This window comes from Oxyura jamaicensis, chromosome 1, assembly GCF_011077185.1.
Source record: "Oxyura jamaicensis isolate SHBP4307 breed ruddy duck chromosome 1, BPBGC_Ojam_1.0, whole genome shotgun sequence".
Lineage (NCBI taxonomy): Eukaryota > Metazoa > Chordata > Aves > Anseriformes > Anatidae > Oxyura > Oxyura jamaicensis.
In genome coordinates this window covers 125,024,410-125,047,959 of record NC_048893.1, presented here as the reverse complement: position 1 = coordinate 125,047,959, position 23,550 = coordinate 125,024,410, and the positions used below count along the sequence as shown (strand labels likewise).

Genomic DNA, 23,550 nt, shown 5'->3' with positions numbered 1-23,550 from the left:
AAATAAATTTAGTTGGAAAAAATAAATTTAGGTCCCAATTTCTATACATATTCTCTGCCAGATCTTTCGTAAACTGTATTAGGACTCAATCTACATTCCCTTGCTAGACAAATAAAATACATCTTAAATAACATCTTTTGGATAGCAAGACAAAACAAGAGCAATTTTTGCTAGAGGTCTGAAAGAAGTTGCACCTCAACAGAAAATCCAGTATTTTAAAAGCTAGCGTGATCTAGTTCAGTTATTTCACTAACAGGAAGCAGCTTACTCAAACAAACTTCATAGAATACATGACGCTGTTTTCCCTTTTAAAAGCAACTGTCAGAAATTAATTACCAAAAATTATAGGAAATGTGATGGTAAATTCAGAAAGATAATGCTTTTTGTATTAGCTGCAGACTGTTAGTGCAGGACCCATTTCTGCAGGTATGTGGAAATGGAAGTGTTCTGAAAAAAATAATACATTTTTTCATTTGGATATCAGACATTTTCAACCATCTACTCTGCTTGCAGAAATATATGGCACCATAATGAACTAACATAAAAGCAGGACAGAACAATACAAAACAGACATAAAAAAAATAAGAAATAAAAAAATTAAAATACATATATATTATATTCAAAACTATTTTTATAGTATTTAACTACCTTGATCAGGGATATTATCAGAATACTCACTGCATCAGGATGTCACATATGAAAAAGAGAAGCTAACAATGTAAACTGGATTTATTACTTTAACATGAATTTTCCAACAGTGAACACAGTATTCCTACTAAAGAGGAGAAAAGGGGAGGGAAAGATACTCTCAGGTCCTGGTCTAAAGACTGCTGAAAGTAGCAACATGTTTTCAAATAGCACATGTGCGCCCTAGATTAGTATCTAATAAAGCAGTAGGTGGTCTGCATATTAATTTTTAATGGTGACTATGTGCACGCTGCAGCTGTTGCACCTGCTCTTTTTGTTAAATTTTGTAATGTAAGTCAAACAAAATTTACCCACAAGACTGAAGCAACCTGTCTGAGTAATACTTGTAGTTTGGTTATGACAGATACACTGGCTTTTTCTCAAGGTATATGTGGATGTCTTGGTAGTATAAACTATTATTTAGGAGTACTCAGGTTATAGTCACCTACTGAAATGACAAGTAAAAAAGCAAACAGTAGTTCATACTTCTCAAATAGTTATTGTAACTTTGTTAACATTTTTGGCAGGCAATAGCAGGCACTATAGTTCCAGTTCAACCAGTAAAACTGGTAAATACAACCAGTAACATCTTCAAGCAACACTCTTACTGACTGATTACTTTTTGGCAATGTTCCTCACAGGAAAATTGTTGTGGCAATTCACTTTTTTTTTTTTTTCCCCTCTACAAAAACAGGACTCATTCTCACTTGACAACGTAATTAAATCATTGGACAAAAACAATGACGGAAGTGTCAGCTTTGATGAGTTTGTGATGCTGATAAAAAAGATAACCGGTACAGGACAGTGAGCCATCTACGAGAATGGATATCACTGCTTTGTGGGAGAAGAGCCTGGCATTCACGGACAGTATATGTATACATGTAAATCCACTGATTTCCTTGTTGCAATTTTAAAAAATACAGAATAAAGATTTATATGACATACAATGGATTAAGTCTTGCATTGTGTTCCCTGCGTATTGGCTAGGCACACTTTCCAGCTAGGCTGCCTAAAAATTAGTTTGGAACTAACTGTCTTTATTTCACACTACTAAAATGTTATTTGAGAAAATGTCGTTTAACAAACCCTGCTTTTCCTGAGTTAATTATTTTGACCTCTAGAGCAATTCAAATAAAATGTTTTCTAGAAAACATACAAAAGAAGGTATGTCATTCCATTTGGACAGTGTCCCCCTAGCGAATACTATCTAATACTCTGTCCAGTTCAGCTTCATCATTCATATAAGATGACATTTCCATATGGCAAGCAGTTCAAACTTTCAAAAAAAAACCCACAAGGTATTTATTTTCAATAATAAGATGAAATTGCTATGTTAAATATGATGACTGCAACTTTCCATCTTAGTTTCAAGTTATATTTATATAAGCATTTATTTCCTTTTTGTTATGAAACTTGTAAATGAGAATGCATAAGGATTCTCATATAGGAACTAAGTGATTGCTTTTCAAATTAAAACATCTATTACAACTATTTAGTGTGGTTTTAATCTTTTCATTACATGATTCCCTGTGACACATATTTTCAGCATATTTCACGAGGATTATTATTTATTTTGTCAAAAGGAAATTAATGAAAAAGAGAAAGGAGGAGAAAGGGAACTTTTACTCAGTTGGGCAGCCGAACTACACCACAACCGCCCTCTCACTCACCCTCCTCAAAGGGAAAGGGGGAGAAAACAGGATGAAAATGGCTCAGGGGTTGAGGTAAAAACAGGGAGATCACTCAACAATCATTACCATGGGCAAAACAGACTCAGCATAGGGAGATTAATGTAATTTAATGTCTGTTACAAATGAACTAGGGTAGTGAGAAACTAAAAGTAAACTAAAAACAACTTCCACTCCATGCATCCTCTTCTCCCTCCACCCCTCCTCCCCCCTCAAAGCGGCACCGGGGAACAGGGAATGGGGGCTAAGGTCAGTCCCTGACGCTTGGTCTCCTCTGTTCCCTCACGGTCCCTCCCTGCCCCTGCTCCCCGTGGGGTCCCTCCCACGGATGCCGTCCTTCCCCAGCTGAGCCTGCAGGGGCTGCCCACAGGCAGCAGCTCTTCAAGAACAGCTCCCACACGGCTCCGTACCACGGGGTCCATCCCCCAGGAGCAAACTGCTCCCACACCGGTCCCCCACGGGCGGCAGCTCCCCCCAGACCCCTGCTCCTGCGTGGGCTCCTCTCCACGGGCTGCAGCTCCGGCCTGGGGCCTCCTCCTGCAGGGACTCTCCATGGGCTGCAGGCCCATGCCACATCCAGGCCACATCCACCTGCTCCACCGGGGGCTCCTCCACGGGCTGCAGCGTGGAGATCTGCTCCGTGTGGGACCCATGGGCTGCAGGGGGACAGCCTGCTCCACCAGGGGCCTCTCCACAGCCCGCAGGGGAACTGCTGCTGCCTGCCTGGAGCACCTCCTGCCCTCCTGCTGCACTGACTTGGGGGCTGCAGGGCTGCTTCTCACTCCTTGCTCTCCCAGCTGCTGCTCCACAGCAGTTTTTTTTCCCCTTCCTGAAATCTGCTGTCCCACCCAGCATCACATCCTGGCTTGGCTCTGGCCAACAGTAGGTCCCTTTTGGAGCTGGCTGGAGCTGGCTCTGCTCTGACGTGGGGCAGCTGCTGGGCTCTGCTCACAGAGGTCACCCCTGCAGCCCCCTGCGACCAAAAACTTGCCATGTAAACCCAATACACTTGGCAGAAAATTAATTCAGTGGATTAGGCATTTATCCTACTATAGAACTAAGAATTTTGGACTGAATTTTAACACCAACATCCACCCATTATCCTGATAGACCAATTAGGTCCAGATCTCAGTGTCACTTAAGGACTTTAAGACTCAAGAAAATGGTAAAGCACATCAAGTGCGTTGAAGATCCCATATGAGTAATTCCCATGCCTGAATTTCCCCACTGAAGAATGCAGAATAAAGCACTTCACAGCATTGCTGCATACATAGCTGCCTCAAAAATTATTGTATTTAAACATTATATGAATGTTCTTACAGGCTCCTGGACCATACTTTTACACAAACCCTTTAGCTGTTAAAGTGTGTTATATTTCTTAGGAGAAAACTAAAATCATAACACTTAGTATTTTTTCTGGTTTATGAAAAAATACTTTTCTAAGTTTACAATATACTTGAATTTTAATACAAAATGCACCACATACACATTTGCTTACTAACCAATGTTAACTACTTCATACACAATATCACAGAATTTTAAGAAGTGCTTTTACATGAGCAGGACATGTTTTTTTTCATCTGATAGAAAACATCTGATATTTTAGAGTTCAGTCAGGTTACTGACATCTTGAATTGGACAAGTAGGCATCTATAAATGTGTTATAAGAGCACCACCTACTGGCAAAATCTATTTCTACACAATTTCTTGAATTTGTAGAACATGCCCTTTATTTTACTCTATACAATACTTGAAGTTTCATGATGCTACAGAAGATGAAATAGGTCATTAAGAACCATGGTCACAATTAAAAGTAGCTTTAAAAAATAATTATTTCTGGAATTATTTTTTTCTAGAATTGTACCAGATGCACCTGAAATAAAATTTATGAGCCTTTTCATTATTTTCTTTAACAAAATAAAAAAGAAAATCGAAGTTTAAAAGTAGAAGTGAACAGAAAAGACAAGGAGGATGCAACTAAATGCAAATCGGTTTTGCCACCCAGTGAATCAACTTCAATAGCACTTCACAGAATACACAGATTAATTTTAAAAGGAATTATTATCATCTTAAATGAATTATTGTTAGTTAAGATTATCATTTGCAACACAAAACTCATGCTAAGCACTACTCTAATGTCAATGCATTACTTTACTTTTCTAAAGAGCTACCTTTCCGGCAAAGAACAATAATAATTTACCTATTGTTATTATCCAAAGGGCTGGAAAGTAGATCAGAAAGCTTAAGAAAATATAATGGGAACATGACCTATAAATAATCAACCAAGATGAGAAAAGAAATGTGCAGGACTGATCAGTGCTTATACACTTAATTCATTTTCCGTAGTGAAATCAAACCTGTGTTAAAGGAAAACTGAACCCAAAAACTTAACGTGGTAATTTAATGCAAGATGCATGGTCTGGTGGAAACAGATAAAACCTCCTATATCAAAAGATCATGGAACTGGTAATCTTGATTGCAACCACACAGCATGTGTAGGACAACTGGGAAATCAGGCCCAGTCAGCAGGGGCTCATGAAATGCAAGTCCTGCCTGACCAAGCTCATCTCCTTCTACGACTGGGTGACCCACTGGGGGATTGAGGCACAGGCTGTTGATGTGGTCTACCTAGGTTTCAGCAAAGCCCATACGGTCTCCCATAGTATTCTCCTGGAGAAGCTGGCAGCCCATGGCTTGGACAAGTACATGCTTTGCTGGGTTAAAAACTGGCTGGATGGCCAGGCCCAGAGAGAGGTGGTGAACAGAGTGAAAAACAGCTGCTGATGGGTCACCAGTGGTGTTCCCCAGGGATCGGTGATGGGGCCCATCCTCTTTAGTATCTTCATTGATGACTTGGATGAGGGAATTGAGCGCAGTCTCAATGTGTTTGCAGACAACACCAAGCTGGGGGGGAAGTGTGATCTGCCGGAGCGTAGGAAGGCCCTACAGGGGGACCTGGACAGGATGTGTCAATGCACAGAGGCCAATGGAATGAGGTTCAATGTGGCTAAGAGCCAGGTCCTGCACTTTGGCCACAAAAACCCCATGCAGTGTTACAGGCTTGGGATAGCGTGGCTCAAAAGCTGTGCAGAGGAAAAGGATCTGGGGGTGCTGGTCGATGTTTGCCTGAACATGAGCCAGCAGTGTGCCCAGGTGGCCAAGAAGGCCAACAGTACCCTGGCTTGTATCAGGAATAGTGCATCCAGCCGGGCCAGGGAGGTGATCGTCCCTGTGCTCTGCTCTGGTGAGGCCGCACCTCAAGTACTGTGTTCAGCTTTGGGCCCCTCGCTACTAGAAGGACATCGAGGCCCTGGAATGTGTCCAGAGAAGGGCTACAAAGCTGGCAAAGGTCCTGGAACACAAGTCCTGTGAGGAGTGGCTGAGGGAACTGGGGTTTTTTAGTCTGGGGAAGAGGAGGCTCAGAGGAGACCTTATTGCTGTCTACAGCTACCTGAAAGGAAGGTGTGGGGAGCTGGGGGTCTGCCTCTTCTCAGAGCTAACTAGCGATAGGTCTAGAGGGATTAGCCTCAAATTGCACCAGGGGAGGTTCAGTTTGGAAATGAGGAGACATTTCTTCTCAGAAAGAGCAGTCAGGTATTGGAACAGGTTGCCCAGGGAGATGGTAGAGCCACTGTCCCTGGGGGTGTTTCAGGAGAGGTTGGACCTGGTGCTTAGGGACATTGTTTAGTGGGTCACATTTCTGGTAGGGGGATGGTTAGACCAGGTGATCTTGGAGGTCTTTTCCAACCTTAATGATTCTATGACTCTATGATTATTCTTTTTTCTTCAGAGTAAACATCTCAAATTTAAACTTTGATGAAAAAATATCAAATAATTTCAAATCTCTCAAATACAACTTATAACCCACAGACTATTAATATTTTCAAATTCTATCTGGCATTTCCTCTAAGTTTTCGCCACATCAATATTCAGCTTTAGGGTTTTCTTCTCACGGGTGATTTTACAGAGCCCAAGCTGAGTAATATTGTTGTAGTGGTAGTCAATAGAATAAGAAATGGATGAATAGCTGAAATGAAACAGATATTCAGCATTGCATGCAACACTGTATTTGCATGTTCAGTTGTGCATTCTTGTTCAAAACAGAACAAGCTACATTGTCTCACACTAAAAACTTTAAAAGGGTTAAGGACTTATTACTAATACAATGCTCCATCTATAGTACAACTTGTGACTTTTTAATTGAGAGATAGAGTTAACAATAATCATTTCTCACCATTTCAGTCACTCGTATTTCCTTTGGAAGCCTAATTCCAAGTTAAAAACTATCTATTTTGGTAAGAACTGTTTTGAGTATTTGAATGCTTAACAAACCGAGAAGGGATATAGGGAGATGCATATTTTATGTTTGCCCCTCAGTTCTCCTGACAAACTACATATTTCCTTTTTTTCCTTCTTCTAAAAAATTACAGAAAATAGAACTGCTGACTCACTAGTGCCTTTCTTCTCCCCCTTCAGTTTCCAAAGGAGCAGAAATCAAAAGAAAAGTAAAAAGAAAAGCTTTGGTTCTAAATTAGGACTCAGCTAAATCACAGTGGCATCACGAGATATTATCGGTGCTGATATGGTGTTTCCAACTTTCATAGATAATGAAACAGCTACATCAGTTCAGTAGTTCACAAACTCTACTAATCTGCTTCTCTTCCAATCATTTTTATTGACTTGTTATTATATAGAATATCTGAAGTTTTTTAGCATGAAACAGACTCTGCTAAAACAGATTATTTCACAGCTATAATTATTGATAGTGCAAGATTCCTCTAGTGCAATCATTTAAGGATGATTCACGGCTGTTTCTCACCCAGAACTGAGATGTCAAGATGTTATATTGTACTGATAAACACTACCATTTCTATAACAGAAAAAAACTGCCAGTAGGGCTGCAGCAGACAAGCTTCCCTGTTCCAGACTTTGGCTAAATATTGAGCTCTGCATCTGAGCCAGCTAACGTGAACAATCCTCAGAATACTGGAGACAAACAGGCAATTCCAATGGGTGACTCACCCCTTCCTGAAGCAGGTTTCTGAAATGCATGATCTGACTGCATCCTGAAAAGGTACCTGAGGTGACCAGCTGAAATGCAGTCATCTGAAGTTACGTAAGATGTATCCCACACTCCATGAGTTCAGGTCCCTGAAAATTAGGAGCCTACTTTACACCAGGCAGAAGGATCTCCCATCATGCAGTGAAGTAGGGCAGGTGGGCAAAACTGAACAACTTCTTATTTGCAAGCATTTTCTGCTGCATTTTAATGGAGAGACCTACATGCCTAGGTTAGATCACCAGCTCTCAGCATCAAAACTTAGGCAGTACTAATCCAAAACCAACAGTTTATTAGAATGGAAGAGCAGAAACTTTCTGCAATTAGAGCAGATCACAGTTAATAATGTAAAGAAAATCATGAGCCCAAATAGCCAGTTTTATGATCCAAATTAGCATCAAACTTCTTCCAAAGAAGAATGATGCTGATTCAAACAAAATGAAGGTCTATCAGTTATTTAAAGAAAAAAAAAAAGTGTTACAGCCATTGCTTACTGAAGCAAGGATGCTTGAATTACTAGAACAATAAGAGTAAGTACCATGAAAAACTGCAAACATCACTTTTGGCCGTTGAATAAACATAAAGTGGCAATAGAAGAAGAAACTCTGCCCTATTCTACCTGACAATAGCAAAGTATCCCGTACATTTGGAACTATCACTAAAATGCCCTAGAAACAAAGATGTCGCAAAATCAATCTGCTATACTATCATTCTTACTTCCCTGAAAATTTACAGTAAACTTTCAACAATTTCCACATTTTACAACACATTGCTGTTATGAAATGGATCCCTTTGGAGAAAAAGTACATTCAAAAAAGGTGAAGGAAGAGACCTCTTATGATGCCAAACCCACAGATTTGATGCCAAATACATAGTTTATTCACCTAGGTACATGTCCAGACACCACGAAGTCTCACACTGATTGGAACTCTGAAGGTCTCTAATTTACCTTCAAAAGTTCAGACTAGATTATCCCTCCAACGTGTATAAACAACATTGACAAACAAGTCAAATACTTTTAAAAACTGCTACTTGTATGTTACAGACTAAGCAGATGTGAAAAAAAAAAAAAAAAAAAATTTACTTACAAATCCCAACAAAATTGTTGTGAAGAAAGTTAATAAGCTACTTGTTTCTGCATCATAAGCCATCCACCTAATCCACTAAAAGATCCTGCACTAAGGTAGTGCTTTCCTACATGTACTTTTCTGTTACTTTTCTTACAAACACTTTCTTACTGATCATTTGTAAGCTTTACCATTATGGTCACACGATACCATATTCTCCTGAACTAGAACACATCTGTAGGAACTCCACTCTAAAATTCTAACACTGGCATCCTATACTGAGAGCACTGTCTTATTTACAGCATTGCAATTTTTCTCAAGAGGAGAACTGTGAGATGCATATGCATTTTGGGGGTGGGGGCAGGGGGAAGGAGTGCCTATTTAATACTACTCAAATAAAGGAAAGAAAAAACTTCAACAGCTTTCCATAAAATCTCTATTTTTTTATATAAAATTATATTCTAGTAATAGCTTTGTGCTACATTTTCCAGCTTACATTTATATTTTATTATCTAGTAAAGCCAATTTAAACATCATTGTCTACTCCCACTTGTCCACAGCCAAGGAAACCATTACAAAACTTACAAAAACAAAGCCACAGCAAATCTGAGAAGTTAGCAGGTAAAGGCAAGAGACTATTCAAAAATAAAACACATTTTTAAGCAATACTGAATAAGGACAATGGACGCCTTTTCATGTCCTATCATGTAAAAATATAGATAAACCTTAACTTATAGTTAACTTCCTTTTTAACATAAGATTTATGCTCGCAAAACACAAGTAGGAGAAAAATCGGTACTTACAACAGGGTTTTTTGTGTCTGGGTCAAATTCTGTAGAATTTGCATCTGAAAGAAGTTCAAAACAAACTCAGTACAAAAGTGTGTGTAGTGGTTCTACACACACTACAGACTCATAGGAACAGTTCTGCATCATTTTAGGACTTGCCTACATCTGAGCTACAATCCCATGTGTTGAAACTCATATTGCACCAATTCTGAAACAGCCACAGGGATTATATGGCCTCAGTCACACATAATCCATTTTCTACTTCCCGAACTTTCTTCCTCTCAGTTCTTAGTGGTAATAGTTCACTGGTGAGCTAAATCTCTTCAAATTACTACTGCAATGGCTACGGTTTGGCTATCCTAACTAACAAAGTAAGCAAAAGAAAGTGAGAAAACCCCTTCTCACCTTTTACTCATCACCACCTGTGCAGTCTAGAGAAAGACTAAAGAGGTGAACCATGAGCACACTTTCTGCTACATTCTTTAAGTCAGGAGGCAGGTTTCAAGCAATCGGCATAGATCCTACTCTTTTGTGCACAGGGTGCTTAGCTCTTGCAACACGACCAGTTTGAGCTAAGAATAATCATAGGATCTATATATTATATCTAATAATAGATAAGTATTTCAGGTACAGAATAATCTTTATTCTAAGAAAATCATATCCACACTAGCATTCTGAGCTTACCTTTCAAATTTAAACAGTTTCTTGCAAATTCCACAACTGCTAATTGCATTCCCAGGCAAACTCCTAAAAGAGAAACAAAACCGCAGAATTTAACAGCACAAAGAGCAGGACAGCAAAAGTACTTGCTCTTTTCATCTTAAGTGTGACTGCTTGTTTACAAATCTTGGTATCCAGTGTATACACACAGACTTACCAAAAAGATAAAACAAAAACAGCAACTCAAGGTGAAACAGATTCTTCAAAACATGGCATATAGTGAATATACATGAAACAATTCTGTGCAAAAAAAAAAAAAAATGTTGCTTTTTTTCCTCTCCCATCTATTTTGCTAATAATTACCATAAAGATAAACAAAAGCTAAAGCTTTTGCTTGCTTATGTCCAGAATCAAATTTTACTTTAGCAACTAGCCAAAGTAGTCGCTGTTAGTTATAAAACTGTAAGAAATCTAGGGCAGGAACCAAAGTTTCAGAGGCATTTACACAAAAAGCATCTAGCTCATAGGCCAGATGGCACCTTTAGACATTACTGTAATAAGATAGATCAGTATATCAACAAAAAGTATGTAATATAGGAAATGTGTCCAAAGACAGCGTGCAGACTGTTTTCTGCACACAAATTAATAAGTATAATGATAGTGATTTAATTCAATTGAGAAGAACAGATTCTCTAAATAAAATGTGAATATAGCAATAAAGCCTTTGGAGTAGGAATGATGTTTCTCTTCCTTCCTCATACAGCAGCTTTTAGTGAGCCGGGGCATTATTTCCAAGGCAGATATTTACAACAGCACACGTACTTCCCCAAGACAGGCTCCCTCCCTAGTATTATATTGATTCTATTGTTCTTTTTTACTCACCAACCACATGCTGGGGTGGAGGGGGTAGAGGAGGTAGTCTACAAAGTTTTTTGTTTGTTTAAGATATCAAATCAATTAGCTTTCTATACACCTCCAAAACGCAGTAAATTTTGACACTAATGAGCTTACCAAGGAAAGGTTTTTTCTTTGTTCTTGCCCAGGAGATAGCTTGGAGTTTGCCTTCTGTTCCTCTAATTCCAAACCCTCCTGGGACAAGAATGCCACTGGAATGAGAGCCACATATAAAACATCCAACGCATGGAATCAAGCCAGCAAAAGAAGTCCATACAAGTTTAGAAAGACTTTTTAGGTTACAGAAGAGCAAGCACAGTGCATGAAAGGCATGTTTTGTATTATCATTCCAAATACACAGAATTTAAATTTGGACATTTTTGTCTCATCTACACAGCCTGTCTCATCTTACCTCATATTTCATAGTGAATTTCTCACTGCTTAAATATATATTGCTTGAATAAACTAGATACATAGTCACAACTTTAGGATCTTAAACTTTATGAGTACTAAGTAATACTGAAGAAGTGAATGTGTTTGGACAATAAATTTCATGCCTTTACAAATTGAAATCCCAACAACTCTTAACAAAGAGGTTTTCAGAGTGCCATAGGCATTTACTAAAATTTTATCTAACTTTCTTACACCATGATGCATGTTGACAAAGAAAACCATTGACAACTGCCTGCCCTGTAAGGAAACTATTTTGTCTAGCTATCAAAAAAAAAAAAAAAGGCAATTTGCCTAAAGGGATTAAAATAAAGTTCGCGGATATAGGCTGATACTATAATTCGCCATGTCTAAGACTTGCCACCAACCATACAAATCTATCTGCTTCCATAACAAAAGTTTGGATGCACTGAGAAAAGATTCACTGAAGAATTTTTCATCACATGAAGTAAATATCACACTCTACATTTGGGACACAAAATACCTGATGCCACTTACTCTGCTTTGCATAGCTTGTGCCATGCCTGGTGATATTTCACGGAGTTCTCCACTTCTGTAGAACGTTCAAGTTCTGTTGAATCTATGTACTACAAAAGAAAAATATGTGGTAAAATAGTATTTTCTTCCACAGAAAGAGCAGCACACACTGTATAACCAACTTTTATATAACATGGTTATAAAGAGTTTCAGTGAATTTCTCAGTAAACCTTTAACAACTGCAAGGAAGACCCAATATTTGCTTCTCTCTTTGCATGCAACTCCAGAGCTCTGGTCACCCCCAGTCCTAGTTTTCCTACCCTCCAGGTAAGCAGACTTGCTAGAGTGCTCTACAGATGTATACCCAGCTTTTCTTCCTATGGAAATCAGGGCACCAATCAAAGGCTGGTGCTGACCTTATCCTGACATCCAAATGAAGTATGGTCAGGATGGTCACTTCACTATCTTTTGGGTGCCACTTTTTACCTACTCTTACCTTAAGACTGGATAAACCTGCATTGTCTAGCCCACAAGAAAGGCACTCCTGTGGACCGATTGAAAGCATCAACTGTAAAGAGGAAGTCAGACTCGTTATATATGTCCTACCAGAGATTTTGAATTAGAATCACTACTGCCAGTAATACCCATGGCTCCTGAGGTACCACTAGAGCAAATGAGTGAGGCGGTTATGTACCGGATTAGTCATGAAGTATCAGAGTTTGATTCTTGGTTTTAACATGGTCTTTCTGAGAATACCATAGACAACACCCACCATAAAAGCCAGATTATCTGAAATGACAGTATTCATTTGTGCATGGAGAAGTTAAACAGACAAAGATTGCCTAGAGTTTTCCAGATAGGATGGCCTTCTAGCTGATACTTCTATTTTTTCTCATTTTCCAAAAGGCATCAAAACTACAACAGAAAAACAACTACTTATGAACCTTGCTGATCTGCACTGGTATGAGAATATAGAATAGACTGAAAGAATATAATAGACTGGGAGCATAGAAAAAGAAAAAAAAATCATCACAGCTGAAGTTAATTGTGGATTCACCGCCAAACACGTTGAACCAGCAAATTTATTACTTCCAGCAGCATCAACATTTCATCATTCACATATGTAGATTCTGGGTTATAAGCTGGACCCCACATACAATAATAATCAGTTCTTTCAGAACACAAGTTTATATGGAGAACCTTCAGACAAAAAAGAACTACAGAGGTTAACACATGCAGCTAAATACAGAAGGAGTCCTTGTCTGTTAGCACTTCAGCACCAAGCTGGAAGTAGTTACAAGAAACACTTATTCAGATGCTTGTTAAAGCAAAAGCTCCACTGAACTTAGCTTTGTGTGCAGGTAGACTTGTTAACCATGTACTTGCAAGACTTGGCACATTTCACATTTTTGCTAAAAAACAAAGTTACTTACATAGAAAAATTTCCCACTATGCAACTGCCAGTATAAAACAGCATTTAGAGTGACAGAATAGGGTTGGTTGGATATGGCCTTAGGAAGACTCTAGCCAAGCCCCCTGCTCAAACCATGTCAAATTACAGAAGGTTACTCAGGGCCATTTTCGGTCAGCATCTGAAGATCTCCAGATTTCAGTGGAGACAACCACTTTGGGCATGTTGTTTCAGGGTTTAACCACCCTCACAATGAAAACTTACTTCCTTTTATCAAGTCAGAATTTTTCACATTCCTATCTGTGTCTGTTCTCTCTACATCTTCTGATGTGCACTTCTGAAAGGAGCCTGACTCCATCTTCTCTTCACCCTCTTTGATAGTTAAAGACAGCAATACGATTCTCCCCTAAGCTTTCCCTTCTCCAGACTGAACAAACTTACTTCTCAACCTCTCTTCATCTGCCGTGCACTTCATTCTTCTAATCTTGGTGGCCCTACCTCAGACTCACTTGTGTCAGTGCACGTCTTGTAGTGGGGAGACAAAAGCTAAATACCATGCTCCAAATGTAGTCTCAGAAGTACTGAATAGAAGCGAACAATGACTACCCTAACTTGCCTGCTACACTCTTGCTTAGTATGGCCTGGGATGTTGGCTTTCTTTACAACAAGGGCACATGGTTGGCTTGTGCTCAATTTGTCATCTACCAGGATCTCCAGACCCTATTCTGCAAGCCATTTTTTAGCCAGCCAGAACCCATTCTGTACTCAGATGGGGTTAGTCAATGTCACATGCAGGACTTCACATTTGCCTTTGCTGAATTTCTGTTCCTGCCTGTTCCTATGGCCTAAGGTCCCTTTGAATAGCAGCCCTGCCTTCCACCGTACCAAGAGCTCCCCCCCCCCCCAGTGTGGTATCATCTTTAGACTCACTGAGGGTGCCTTCCACCTCATCTTCCACACCATTAACAAAGACACTAAACAGTTTCTGTGTTTGTTTTTCCTTTTCTGTTGGTTTGAAGTGCTTCCTTCCACCTCCCCAGACAACAAATTAATCCACTTCTCTCTGTACAGATGACCTACAGAAAAACGCTGCCCCCTTTGATCAATACCTTGCATCACTTCAGGAATCACACTGCAGCAGCATGTTAGTGCTGATACTTTGCGACTATTTACTACCATTTTGCTACTGCAAGATGCCAAAATGTCCTCTGTACCCCTTAACTGATACTAATAGACACCTTCACACTGGTTCTCCACCTCACACCTTTCCACCCCAAGCAGCAAAACTCTGCAATGGAAATAGATAGTTCCAGGACTAGGAAGCTGGTAACAGATTTCCATGTAGTTCAACCTGCTGTTCTCATTAAGACAAGGCATTTGTCTTATTTGTCTCTAACAGTACTTTATAGTAAATAGAGCAACTACTTTCTTGGAGAAACTGACCTAATTCTGATGTCACTAGAATCTTGAAGATAAATTTGATTGCTCTCAAGAAATTAACCGCAATGAAGAAAATCAGCTTCTGACACCAGATTTTAAAAAGAAAGTCAATTGCTTTTTCAGTTCACCTATTTTCTCTCGTCTTTCTTAAACTAATCTCATTAAAGCAGTCTCACTAGAACAGATAAAACCCACCTTTGAGAGTAAATCAAATCATCGGATCCAGTTTTGAGTAGTCACAGTGTTCCTTTCAGATAATCCTAGTTCCAAATAAACTAACCTCTAAACAAGTCTTTTTAAAAAAATGAAATGTTTAGCTAGTCTGTATTTATACACAATTCATTTTCTAATTTCCATATGAATTAAAACTACTTTATATGACAGAAACTAGTAAAGCATATTCAAAGTATTCCTGATAGTAAAATCCAGAAATATCCTCACCATTAAATCCAGCTTGTGATTAATTGCCAGCGCAGAGTGTTCCAGAGCCTTGAAAACAGATGCATAGCAATCACTTAGTTTTGTATACTTGCCAACGAGGGCTATGGAACACACCTTCAGCAACCTTTCATATCTGACAAAAATGAGATACCGAGTTATTACCTCAATTTTCACCATGTTTCACAATTTTCACAATGTTTGCTTTTCTTTAACTTCACAAAACACCTTCTAAAATCCCCAGAGTGTCAATGCTTTTAAATCCAGAGCTTCCACAGGTGTTGCAGTAGCAGCATGCCCTTGACCCAAGCCCAGTTTGGTCACTTCAGTGCAGCTAAAAACCTAATTTGAATTCAAACACTTTGCTTTTGAAAGAGCAACAGGAGTTGAATTACCTGTCAGCCATTTTCCTCCATTTCATCAGAAGATCACTTGGTTGGTCATCAATGGGTAAATTTAACCTCTGTTTAAAATACTTAATGATGCCTTGCTCCTCCAACAGAATTGGTACTCGGTAAGTGGAAGAAACATCATGGATAAATATCACCTAATAAAAAAAGCACAATATAAAAGTCTTACCTAAATATTTCTCATGGTAACCATACATTCTATTTTGCATACTACATACATTTTGTATTCTACATACATTCTACTTTTTAAGTTTTCTTTTGAATGAGCAGGACAGTTGTTGTAGTGTAATGTAACCCCAACAGACAGCTAAGCACCACACAGCTGCTTGTTCACTCACCCCAGCAGGATGGGGAGAGAGAACTGGAACAGCAGAAGTAAGAAAACTCCTGGGCTGAAATAAAGACAGTTTAACAGGTAAAGCAAAAGCTACAAGCAAAGCAAAATAAGAATTATTTCACTACTTCCCATCAGCAGGCAGATGTTTAGCTACTTCCAGTAAAGCAGGGTTTCATCACACACAACTGTTATTTGGGATGCAGATGCCAAAATTCCAAACGTCTGTCCTTCATTCCCCCACCTTTTATTAAAATCACAGAATGGCTTGGGCTGGAGGGGACTTTAATGATCATCCTGTTCCACCCCCCCTGCCATGGACAAGGACACCTCCCACCAGACCAGGTCGCCCAAAGCCCTATCCAACCTGGCCTTGAACACTTTCAGGGATGGGGCTTCTCTAGGAAACATGTTCCACCCTCACACAGAAAAGAATTTCTGCCTTATATCTAATCCAAATCTACACTGTTTTAGTTTAAAGCCATTATTCCTTGTCCAATCCCTAAACTCCCTGGCAAAGAGTCCCTCCCCAGCTTTTCCTCTTTTAGGTACTAGAAGAACACTACAAGGTCTGCCCTGAGCCTTCTCTTCTCCAGGCTAAACAACCCCAACTCCCTCAGCCTGTCTTCACAGAAGAGGTGCTTCAGCCCTCTGATCATCTTCATGGAGCATGACATCATATGCTAGGGAATATCCCTTTGATCAGTTTGGGTCATCTGTCCTGGCTGTGTCCCCTCCCAGCTTCTTGCGCACACTCAGCCTACTCACCTACTCACTGGCAGCATCAGAAGTAGAAAATACCTTGACTCTGTGCTAGCACTGCTCAGCAATAACTAAAACATGCTTGTGTTATCAGCACAATTTTCATAACAAATCCAAAATACAGCACTGTATGAGCTATTATGAAGAAAATTAACTTTACCCCCACCCAAAAAAAAAACAAAAAAACAAACAAAAAAAAAAAAACAGTACAGCCAATATTTCAGGTTCCACTAAATCTACTAGGAAAAAGTTAACCAAAATATAAAAATTAATTTCACTTCTTCATTACACCATCATATAAATACAGCTTGCCAAGGCTATTGGCAAGTCAGTTGACACATCAGTTTTAATACAAACTTCTGGCCACACAAGCAGTCATGCCTGCTAACAAACCCTTTTTCTTCCTCTCTCACAAACTTGAGGAATATTAACTGGGAAAGAAAGAATATGAAGCCTCACAAAACAGACCCAAGCGCAATGTGATGAAGTTTCCTAAAAGAATTTTCTTAGTGAATTGGATTATATAATTAAATGATGAGCATTGTCCATTCAAGGGCCATTTAATTAAGAATGCATATTTATAAACAGTGTCCAAACTGCTTGTAGTTAAGTTCACTGCCCTTGGCTTATGCAAGACGGTAGAGATTGGAATCCTGAGTACAAGTGTACACAAGAAGTAAAGGATACTTGCTTAGTTAGTGATCCTTGACTTGCATTCACCACAGAAGTATGTAAACATGCACGCTACTTCACACCTCTCTGTGTGCCCATTCAACAGCAAAAAAGCGTAATCACAGCCCTGACAGTGAAAGAAAGGCTTATAATACAGTGAAAGAAAGGCTTATCCAACTGGTCTTCCAAAATTGGTAGCTATCAGCTATCAGCTACCAAATTAAGCACGTAACATTAAAAAAGAGCCACTAGCTGCTCTAGATTAGTTTTGTTGACTGCTACCGCCCCAAAACAGGCCAAAGACACTGCTTGTGTTTTGGTAGTATATCCTTTGAACTGAGGAGGGAAGAGTCACCTGATAAAAGCAAAATTAAAAAATACACTTAGAGGAAGACTGTGGACAAAGTAGCATGTGGTTTTTACAGACTCATGGCAATCCTGAAAAACATTTCCAGGCACATGAGAACAAGAAATCATCAGGAATGGTCAGCATGGATTCTCCAAGGGGAAATCATACTTAATGAACTTAGTAAGCTTCTACAATGAAACAATTGCCTTAGTAGATGAGGGAAGAACCATGGACGTTGTCTACCTAAACTTCAGTAAGGTCCTTGACACCATCTCCCATAAGATCCTCACAGATATATTGCTGACGTATAGGAAGGGTGAGCAGATGGGTGCATTAGAAACTGGATGAACGGCTGAGCATAGAGGGTGGGGATCAGTGGTGCAAAGTCTAGTTGGAGGCCAGTAACTAGCAGCATACTCCAGGGGGTCAATACTGGGCCCACTCCTGTTTAACATCCTCATTAACGAAATGAATGATGGGGAAGAGCGTACCCTCAGCAAGTTTGCAGATAACACAGAACCGGGAAGAATGGGTGATACACCAGAGGATTGTGCTGCTACCAGAAGGACCTGATACTGCCAGAGAAGTGCACACAACTTCTGTTTGATTCAATTGCCTCTCTTGGGGTGGAGAGAAACCACAAAGGATTTTCCATGAAGATAGTTCAAGTGCTTTGCCTTCAGTAAGGTGGCAGGCAGCAAGTGGGGTAAAGTAATGGCCATGCTATCCTGTATGTCTTTATCTGAGATTTTACTACAAAAAGCGTTTTCTTACACAACTGTCAAGAGGTCAACATTAATACACATGTGAAATACAGCATCACTGTTGGCATCTGTTATCCCTTTAATATTATCCATTACTTTGAGGAATAACATGCTGTCGCTTGAAAAAAAATTAAAGAGCATTTGATTTATTAAAATTAATATTTGAATATCAATCACCACAATTAAGGCCAAAATATGTGAATTACAAAAGGGTATATATAACTACACAGTAGATGTTCTAAGCATGTTAAAGGACATGAATAACCTATTACATACTATCCCAGTAAGAGCATTCATGTGGCTGTGATGATCTATAGACATAAGTAAAATCCCTAGCTTTAGGGATGGCTTTGATTATCACTTATTATAACCGCCTGAGATGATTTATGGACAATAACCAACCATAGCTTCAAACAATCTATGAAACTACACGGTTTTCATGACAATGTATAGCAATTAACCATGCACTAAAAATCGATTCCTTTTATTAATTTTTACAATCCATTCAGTAATTACACCAAATATAACATGCATTTAAATTGTGAACAATTGCTCAACATATGAAACTTTAAAAATATTGGGAATTTTTATATGTGAAAGTGCTATAGCGTACATGACAACAATAAAAAAAAGAAAATCAATTACATATTAATGAAATAGTCTGAAGTGGAAAATAGAAATGTACAGATATCTTTGTATGCTGTCCCACATATTTAATGATGAGTAAAGTACTGACCTGCTCAGGCTCCACATGGCAGAACATTGAGATCTTTTCCTTCACTGCCATTTCTATAGGTTTTGCACTTCTGCAGACAATCTGTCATAATATTTAAAAAAAAAAAAATCATAAATCTTCACCAGAAAAAAAAAATAATAGAAGATTCTCAATACTGCTCATGAAGAAGCTCACAGTGCAAGCAAGTACACCTTTTTTTTTCTGCCCTTTTTTGGAGCTCTATCAATATATCTAGCATATATCTTCTAGCAAGGCAGAAGTAATCAGTCAACCTGCCCTTACTGACCCATTTGTATTAATCTTTCTTTGGGATCCTCTATATGCTACTTTCTCATGTTCTCCCTCCTTGTAGCTACTATTGAAATACTCTTTAGGTAAAGTCAAGAAGCTCTGTAAGTATGAATCAAAAGAAATATTTTGATCTTATGATGTAAGTTCAGAGCAATAATACTTAGCTTATATGCATGTTTTCTACCATTTCAGTACTTCAGCACATTCTTTGTAATTCTTAATTTGTATATCATTGTAAAAAGAAGGTTGAAGAAGATAAAAATCTCTCTCAATTTTTGTGGAGTTTTTCTGGTGCAATTATTCTGCAATTATTTTGCTGATACATATAAAACTTGGGAATTTTAGAAAATATTGTCAATTTTTACCAACAAAGAAAACAAGTGTGTGTTTTGGTGTTTGCTGGAAGGGATTTTTTTTTGCAATATCTAATTTCAGGCAACTAACTAAATGCTAAACTGCTCTCTGTATGTGTCTGTCGATAACTTAGTCTCCTACCTTAAGTTATTTTGAATCTTAAAAGTTTAATAGAAAGTTGTACTGTTAAAAGATGAATTCACTATTTTCCCCATCTTTCTAGCAAACATAACTACTTAACACATTAAGCCCTTTTTTGTTCAGAAATTTGTAGCTGAACTTTGATCACCTTGCTAGAAGCAGTTTAGCGACCCTGATATTGATGAACTCTAATCAACTTCTCCTATCCTTGCAAAAACTTCTACAATCAGGAAAATCAATGCCAAGAATAAGAGAAAATTAGTGCACGTTCTAATAATCAAAAAAGATTTATGTAACAATTTGTACGTTCTCTTGAACTAAGCACAATTTATACTTAGGAACTGGATACTATTTGAAAACATTATTCATAAACATTGATAGTATGAACACATGATCAAATCCACTAGGAAATCTATCATCCTTCTCGCTGAGACAAGTTTCAATTTAATAAAGTCACAGAAATCAAAAACATCAGAAACGGCATGGAAATACAAAACTATGATAACAGTGGCCAAGAAGCAGCTCAAAGCAGCATAATACAAATAAGACAATGAACAATTCAATTCAATAGGGCAGCAAAGACAAACATATAATCAGCTTTCAAAATGCAGCAACAGAGTCCATTAAATCTGCAGACACAGTGTATTCATTAAGTGCTTAGAACCCGCCGCGGAGAACAGAAAGGCTCCCGTATACAGACAGCTGAGTCTGGCCCAGCACGCCACCTCAGGGACGCCTAGGACCAGACAGCAAGGCAGCAGCTATCACAAACAGGTCAAGCCAAGCTTACATCAGGCAGCCTGGCAGCACAGCTTGCCAAGGAAGCCAACAAGACTGCTGTTCTAGGAGCTTCCCCAGGTGTTGTCTTGGCCTTGTACCAAGAAAGAGAGCAACCATATACAGATTTTCTTTAAGCAGTGCCCTAGCAACTTATTGACATGGCCAAGACGTGTTGCTCACACTGTAATTTCTCTATGCTTTGATGCTCAACATCAGCAGAAAAAAAAAAAAAAAAAAAAGTACAGTGCCCCAGAACTGCCCCAGGCAAGAACTCAAAATGATGTGAGAGAGTGACTAGATGAGTCTGCTTTCCTTTTCCACATACACACACATTTAACAAGCTTTAACAATTACTTTGGGGGGAAGCTGGACACCGGCAGTTATCTTAAAGGCCTCCAAAATCAAAAAATCACATTCAATTTTCCATATGTAATTAGTACCACAAAAGGGATTTTGAACTTTAGGCCCTGAGGCTTGGAATATAGAGCAGCACTGCACAAATAGAACCCTTTCCATCCTCAGCCTATTATAATTAACAGGTTACAACAGTTTGAAGCTACCAAAACATATCCTTCATACACTTTTTTATAAAACCATTGGATTTGTAGTTCAAAACATGCCCGTTGATAAAATTCTAGGTCCTGTTACAAAATAAAATCTGAAAATGTGGATAAGTAAATAAGTACATGCTCTCTCCTATCCAACTCAAATACAGTTATTTGAAAACTGTGCCTACAGTACAAACATCAGTACAGTTGATAATGTACAGATTATCAATAGCCTTGTGAATTGCTGATCACTTGGACAAGTATCTACGTGTTTTCATGATGAGAACAGGTTACCTCTTCTCATTATATAAATACTCAACATTTATCCACTAGCAGTAAAAATGCTGGTTAGTGCTTATAGAAGTTTTCAAGGAAAAAAAAGTTTTTGTGCAACCTAATAGGAAGATATTATCAATGTTATCTATGCAAAGTTACCCTGCATCAGAAGTTAATGCCAGGTATTGACACAGAATTGTTTTTGTCTTGTAATTAAAAAAAATCAAGTGCAAAAATGCACTTTTACTTCAGGTAAGAGTTGAGGCTGGTGTGTGGCAGATTCTTTGTTCTCATTCACAGTATATTGTGTTAGCAGGTGAATTAGTATTTGGGCTGGGGCTTAAGCTGGTCTGCTCTGAACCAAGATTGCCCACGCTGTTTAATCATTAGCTTGCTCATTTACTCTGCTTTGGATGCTTTAGCCAGCTTCTCCTAAGACAACTTTGCTCTACAGGGGGCCAACCCTGATGAAATCTCAGTTATGCTTTTAAGTGGTTTTGTGAAAAAGGCTGGAAAGACCTTTACTATTTTTAACACACCTCACATTTTTTCACTTGATGTGGCAAATTGTGTCACGAAAGCATTTTTTAAAATGGAATCTATTCCCACCAGATTTCTGTCACTAATTCAAGTAGTTGAACTCTTCCTTGGAAAGTGGCAACAAGATGAGGCCCTTAGAACATTTAGAAACTAGAAATCACATAAGCCAAAAAGTCACCTCTTGCAAAAGTTCAAGGAGAAAAAAAAAATTGTAAAGAAGCATAACACAGAATTTAGTTGTGCAACTATTCTTTCAAGAATCATTCCTCCTTTGTGAGGATATAAATATTATACAGAACTAATGAGTATTCTCTCTTTCATTTCTGAGAAGAGTTAGGTAGGAAGTTTTTTCTACTAGTAGACTTTACGGCAATGGAAGTGACTTCCAGAATTAAATATGGAAAATATTATTTGACTTAACAAGCAACCTCACATGAAAGAGCAAAATTATTCTCTTTCTTTCTTGAAGGACTAGAAACGCACTTCAGCTGCATTACCTGCACCTCAGGAAAACACAGAGCATAACTTTGAACTGTAGTTGTATTGGCATTTGAAGCTGTGCTGCCTTGGCTTCACTGCTAGCAGCAACAAGCAGATTAACATCACTCAGTGGCATGCAGGTATCACAACAGGGAGCTGTAATTAACTTATGTCTCCTCTCTGCTCCCTAGGAAGAGTGCCAGTGAGGCTACCAATGCATCCAGGAACTAAGCACATACTCATTTCTAGGCACCGGGGAGAGAGAATGGAGGTTGAACATTTGTCATCATCTGCCAAATCACGACGTGAAAATTGTTTCCTTTGAGATCACTACACTGTGTGGTGCAAGTCCAACAAAAGAAAGAAACTGAGGAACCTTACTTTGAGGATTCACCCATGTGTTTCATATTTCCTTTTTAAAGGTTATACTTCACAGGTAGGATTGCTTCTTCTTAACCATGCATAAAAGCAAACTAGGGAAAGAATGTTAGAAGCCAGAAGCATTCTAGCTCTTCTAGGTCTTCCCACAAAGTGAACTGGAACATCTGAACTTCAGTTTATTTTTAAGCAATGCAGAATTATTTTTCTGCAAAGATCCTATTAGAAGAACATATGTAGAGGCCCAAGATTTTCCTAAGAGTTATTTGTATTATGTTAACTTAGAGTAAATAGGACTAGTTGTAGTGGGTTTACGTGGCAAGGTTTTGGTAGCAGGGGACCGTAGGGGTGGCTTCTGTGAGAAGGATCCAGAAGCTGCCCCATGTTAGGTAAGGGCCCCACTGCTCATCAGAGCTGAGCCAATAGGTGATGTTGTTTTGCACTGCTGTGAGAGCATATCTAAGACAGGGAAAAAAAACACACTGCGCCACACAGCAGCTGGGAGAGTGAGAGGAGTGAGGAACAGCCTTGCAGGCGCCAAGGTCAGTGAAGAAGGAGGGGGAGAGGTGCTCCAGGCGCCGGAGCAGAAGTCCCCTGCGGCCTGTTATAAGGACCATGGTGAAGCAGGCTGTCCCCCTGCAGCCCATGCAGTACCACGGTGGAGCAGGGTTCCACG

At 39.0% G+C, this 23,550-nt stretch overlaps 1 protein-coding gene across 1 annotated transcript in view; it reads right to left on the bottom strand.

The window, feature by feature from the left end:
- Window positions 1-23,550, bottom strand: part of CTPS2 (CTP synthase 2) — a 70,609-nt gene that overhangs the window by 40,514 nt on the left and 6,545 nt on the right. The window contains exons 5-11 of the mRNA XM_035334154.1: window positions 19,087-19,172; window positions 15,455-15,606; window positions 15,063-15,195; window positions 11,792-11,880; window positions 10,961-11,055; window positions 9,974-10,036; window positions 9,305-9,348 (exon numbers count right to left, since the gene is read on the bottom strand). Coding sequence (XP_035190045.1) covers window positions 9,305-9,348; window positions 9,974-10,036; window positions 10,961-11,055; window positions 11,792-11,880; window positions 15,063-15,195; window positions 15,455-15,606; window positions 19,087-19,172 — 662 coding nt within the window. The remainder of the gene's footprint in view (window positions 1-9,304; window positions 9,349-9,973; window positions 10,037-10,960; window positions 11,056-11,791; window positions 11,881-15,062; window positions 15,196-15,454; window positions 15,607-19,086; window positions 19,173-23,550) is intronic.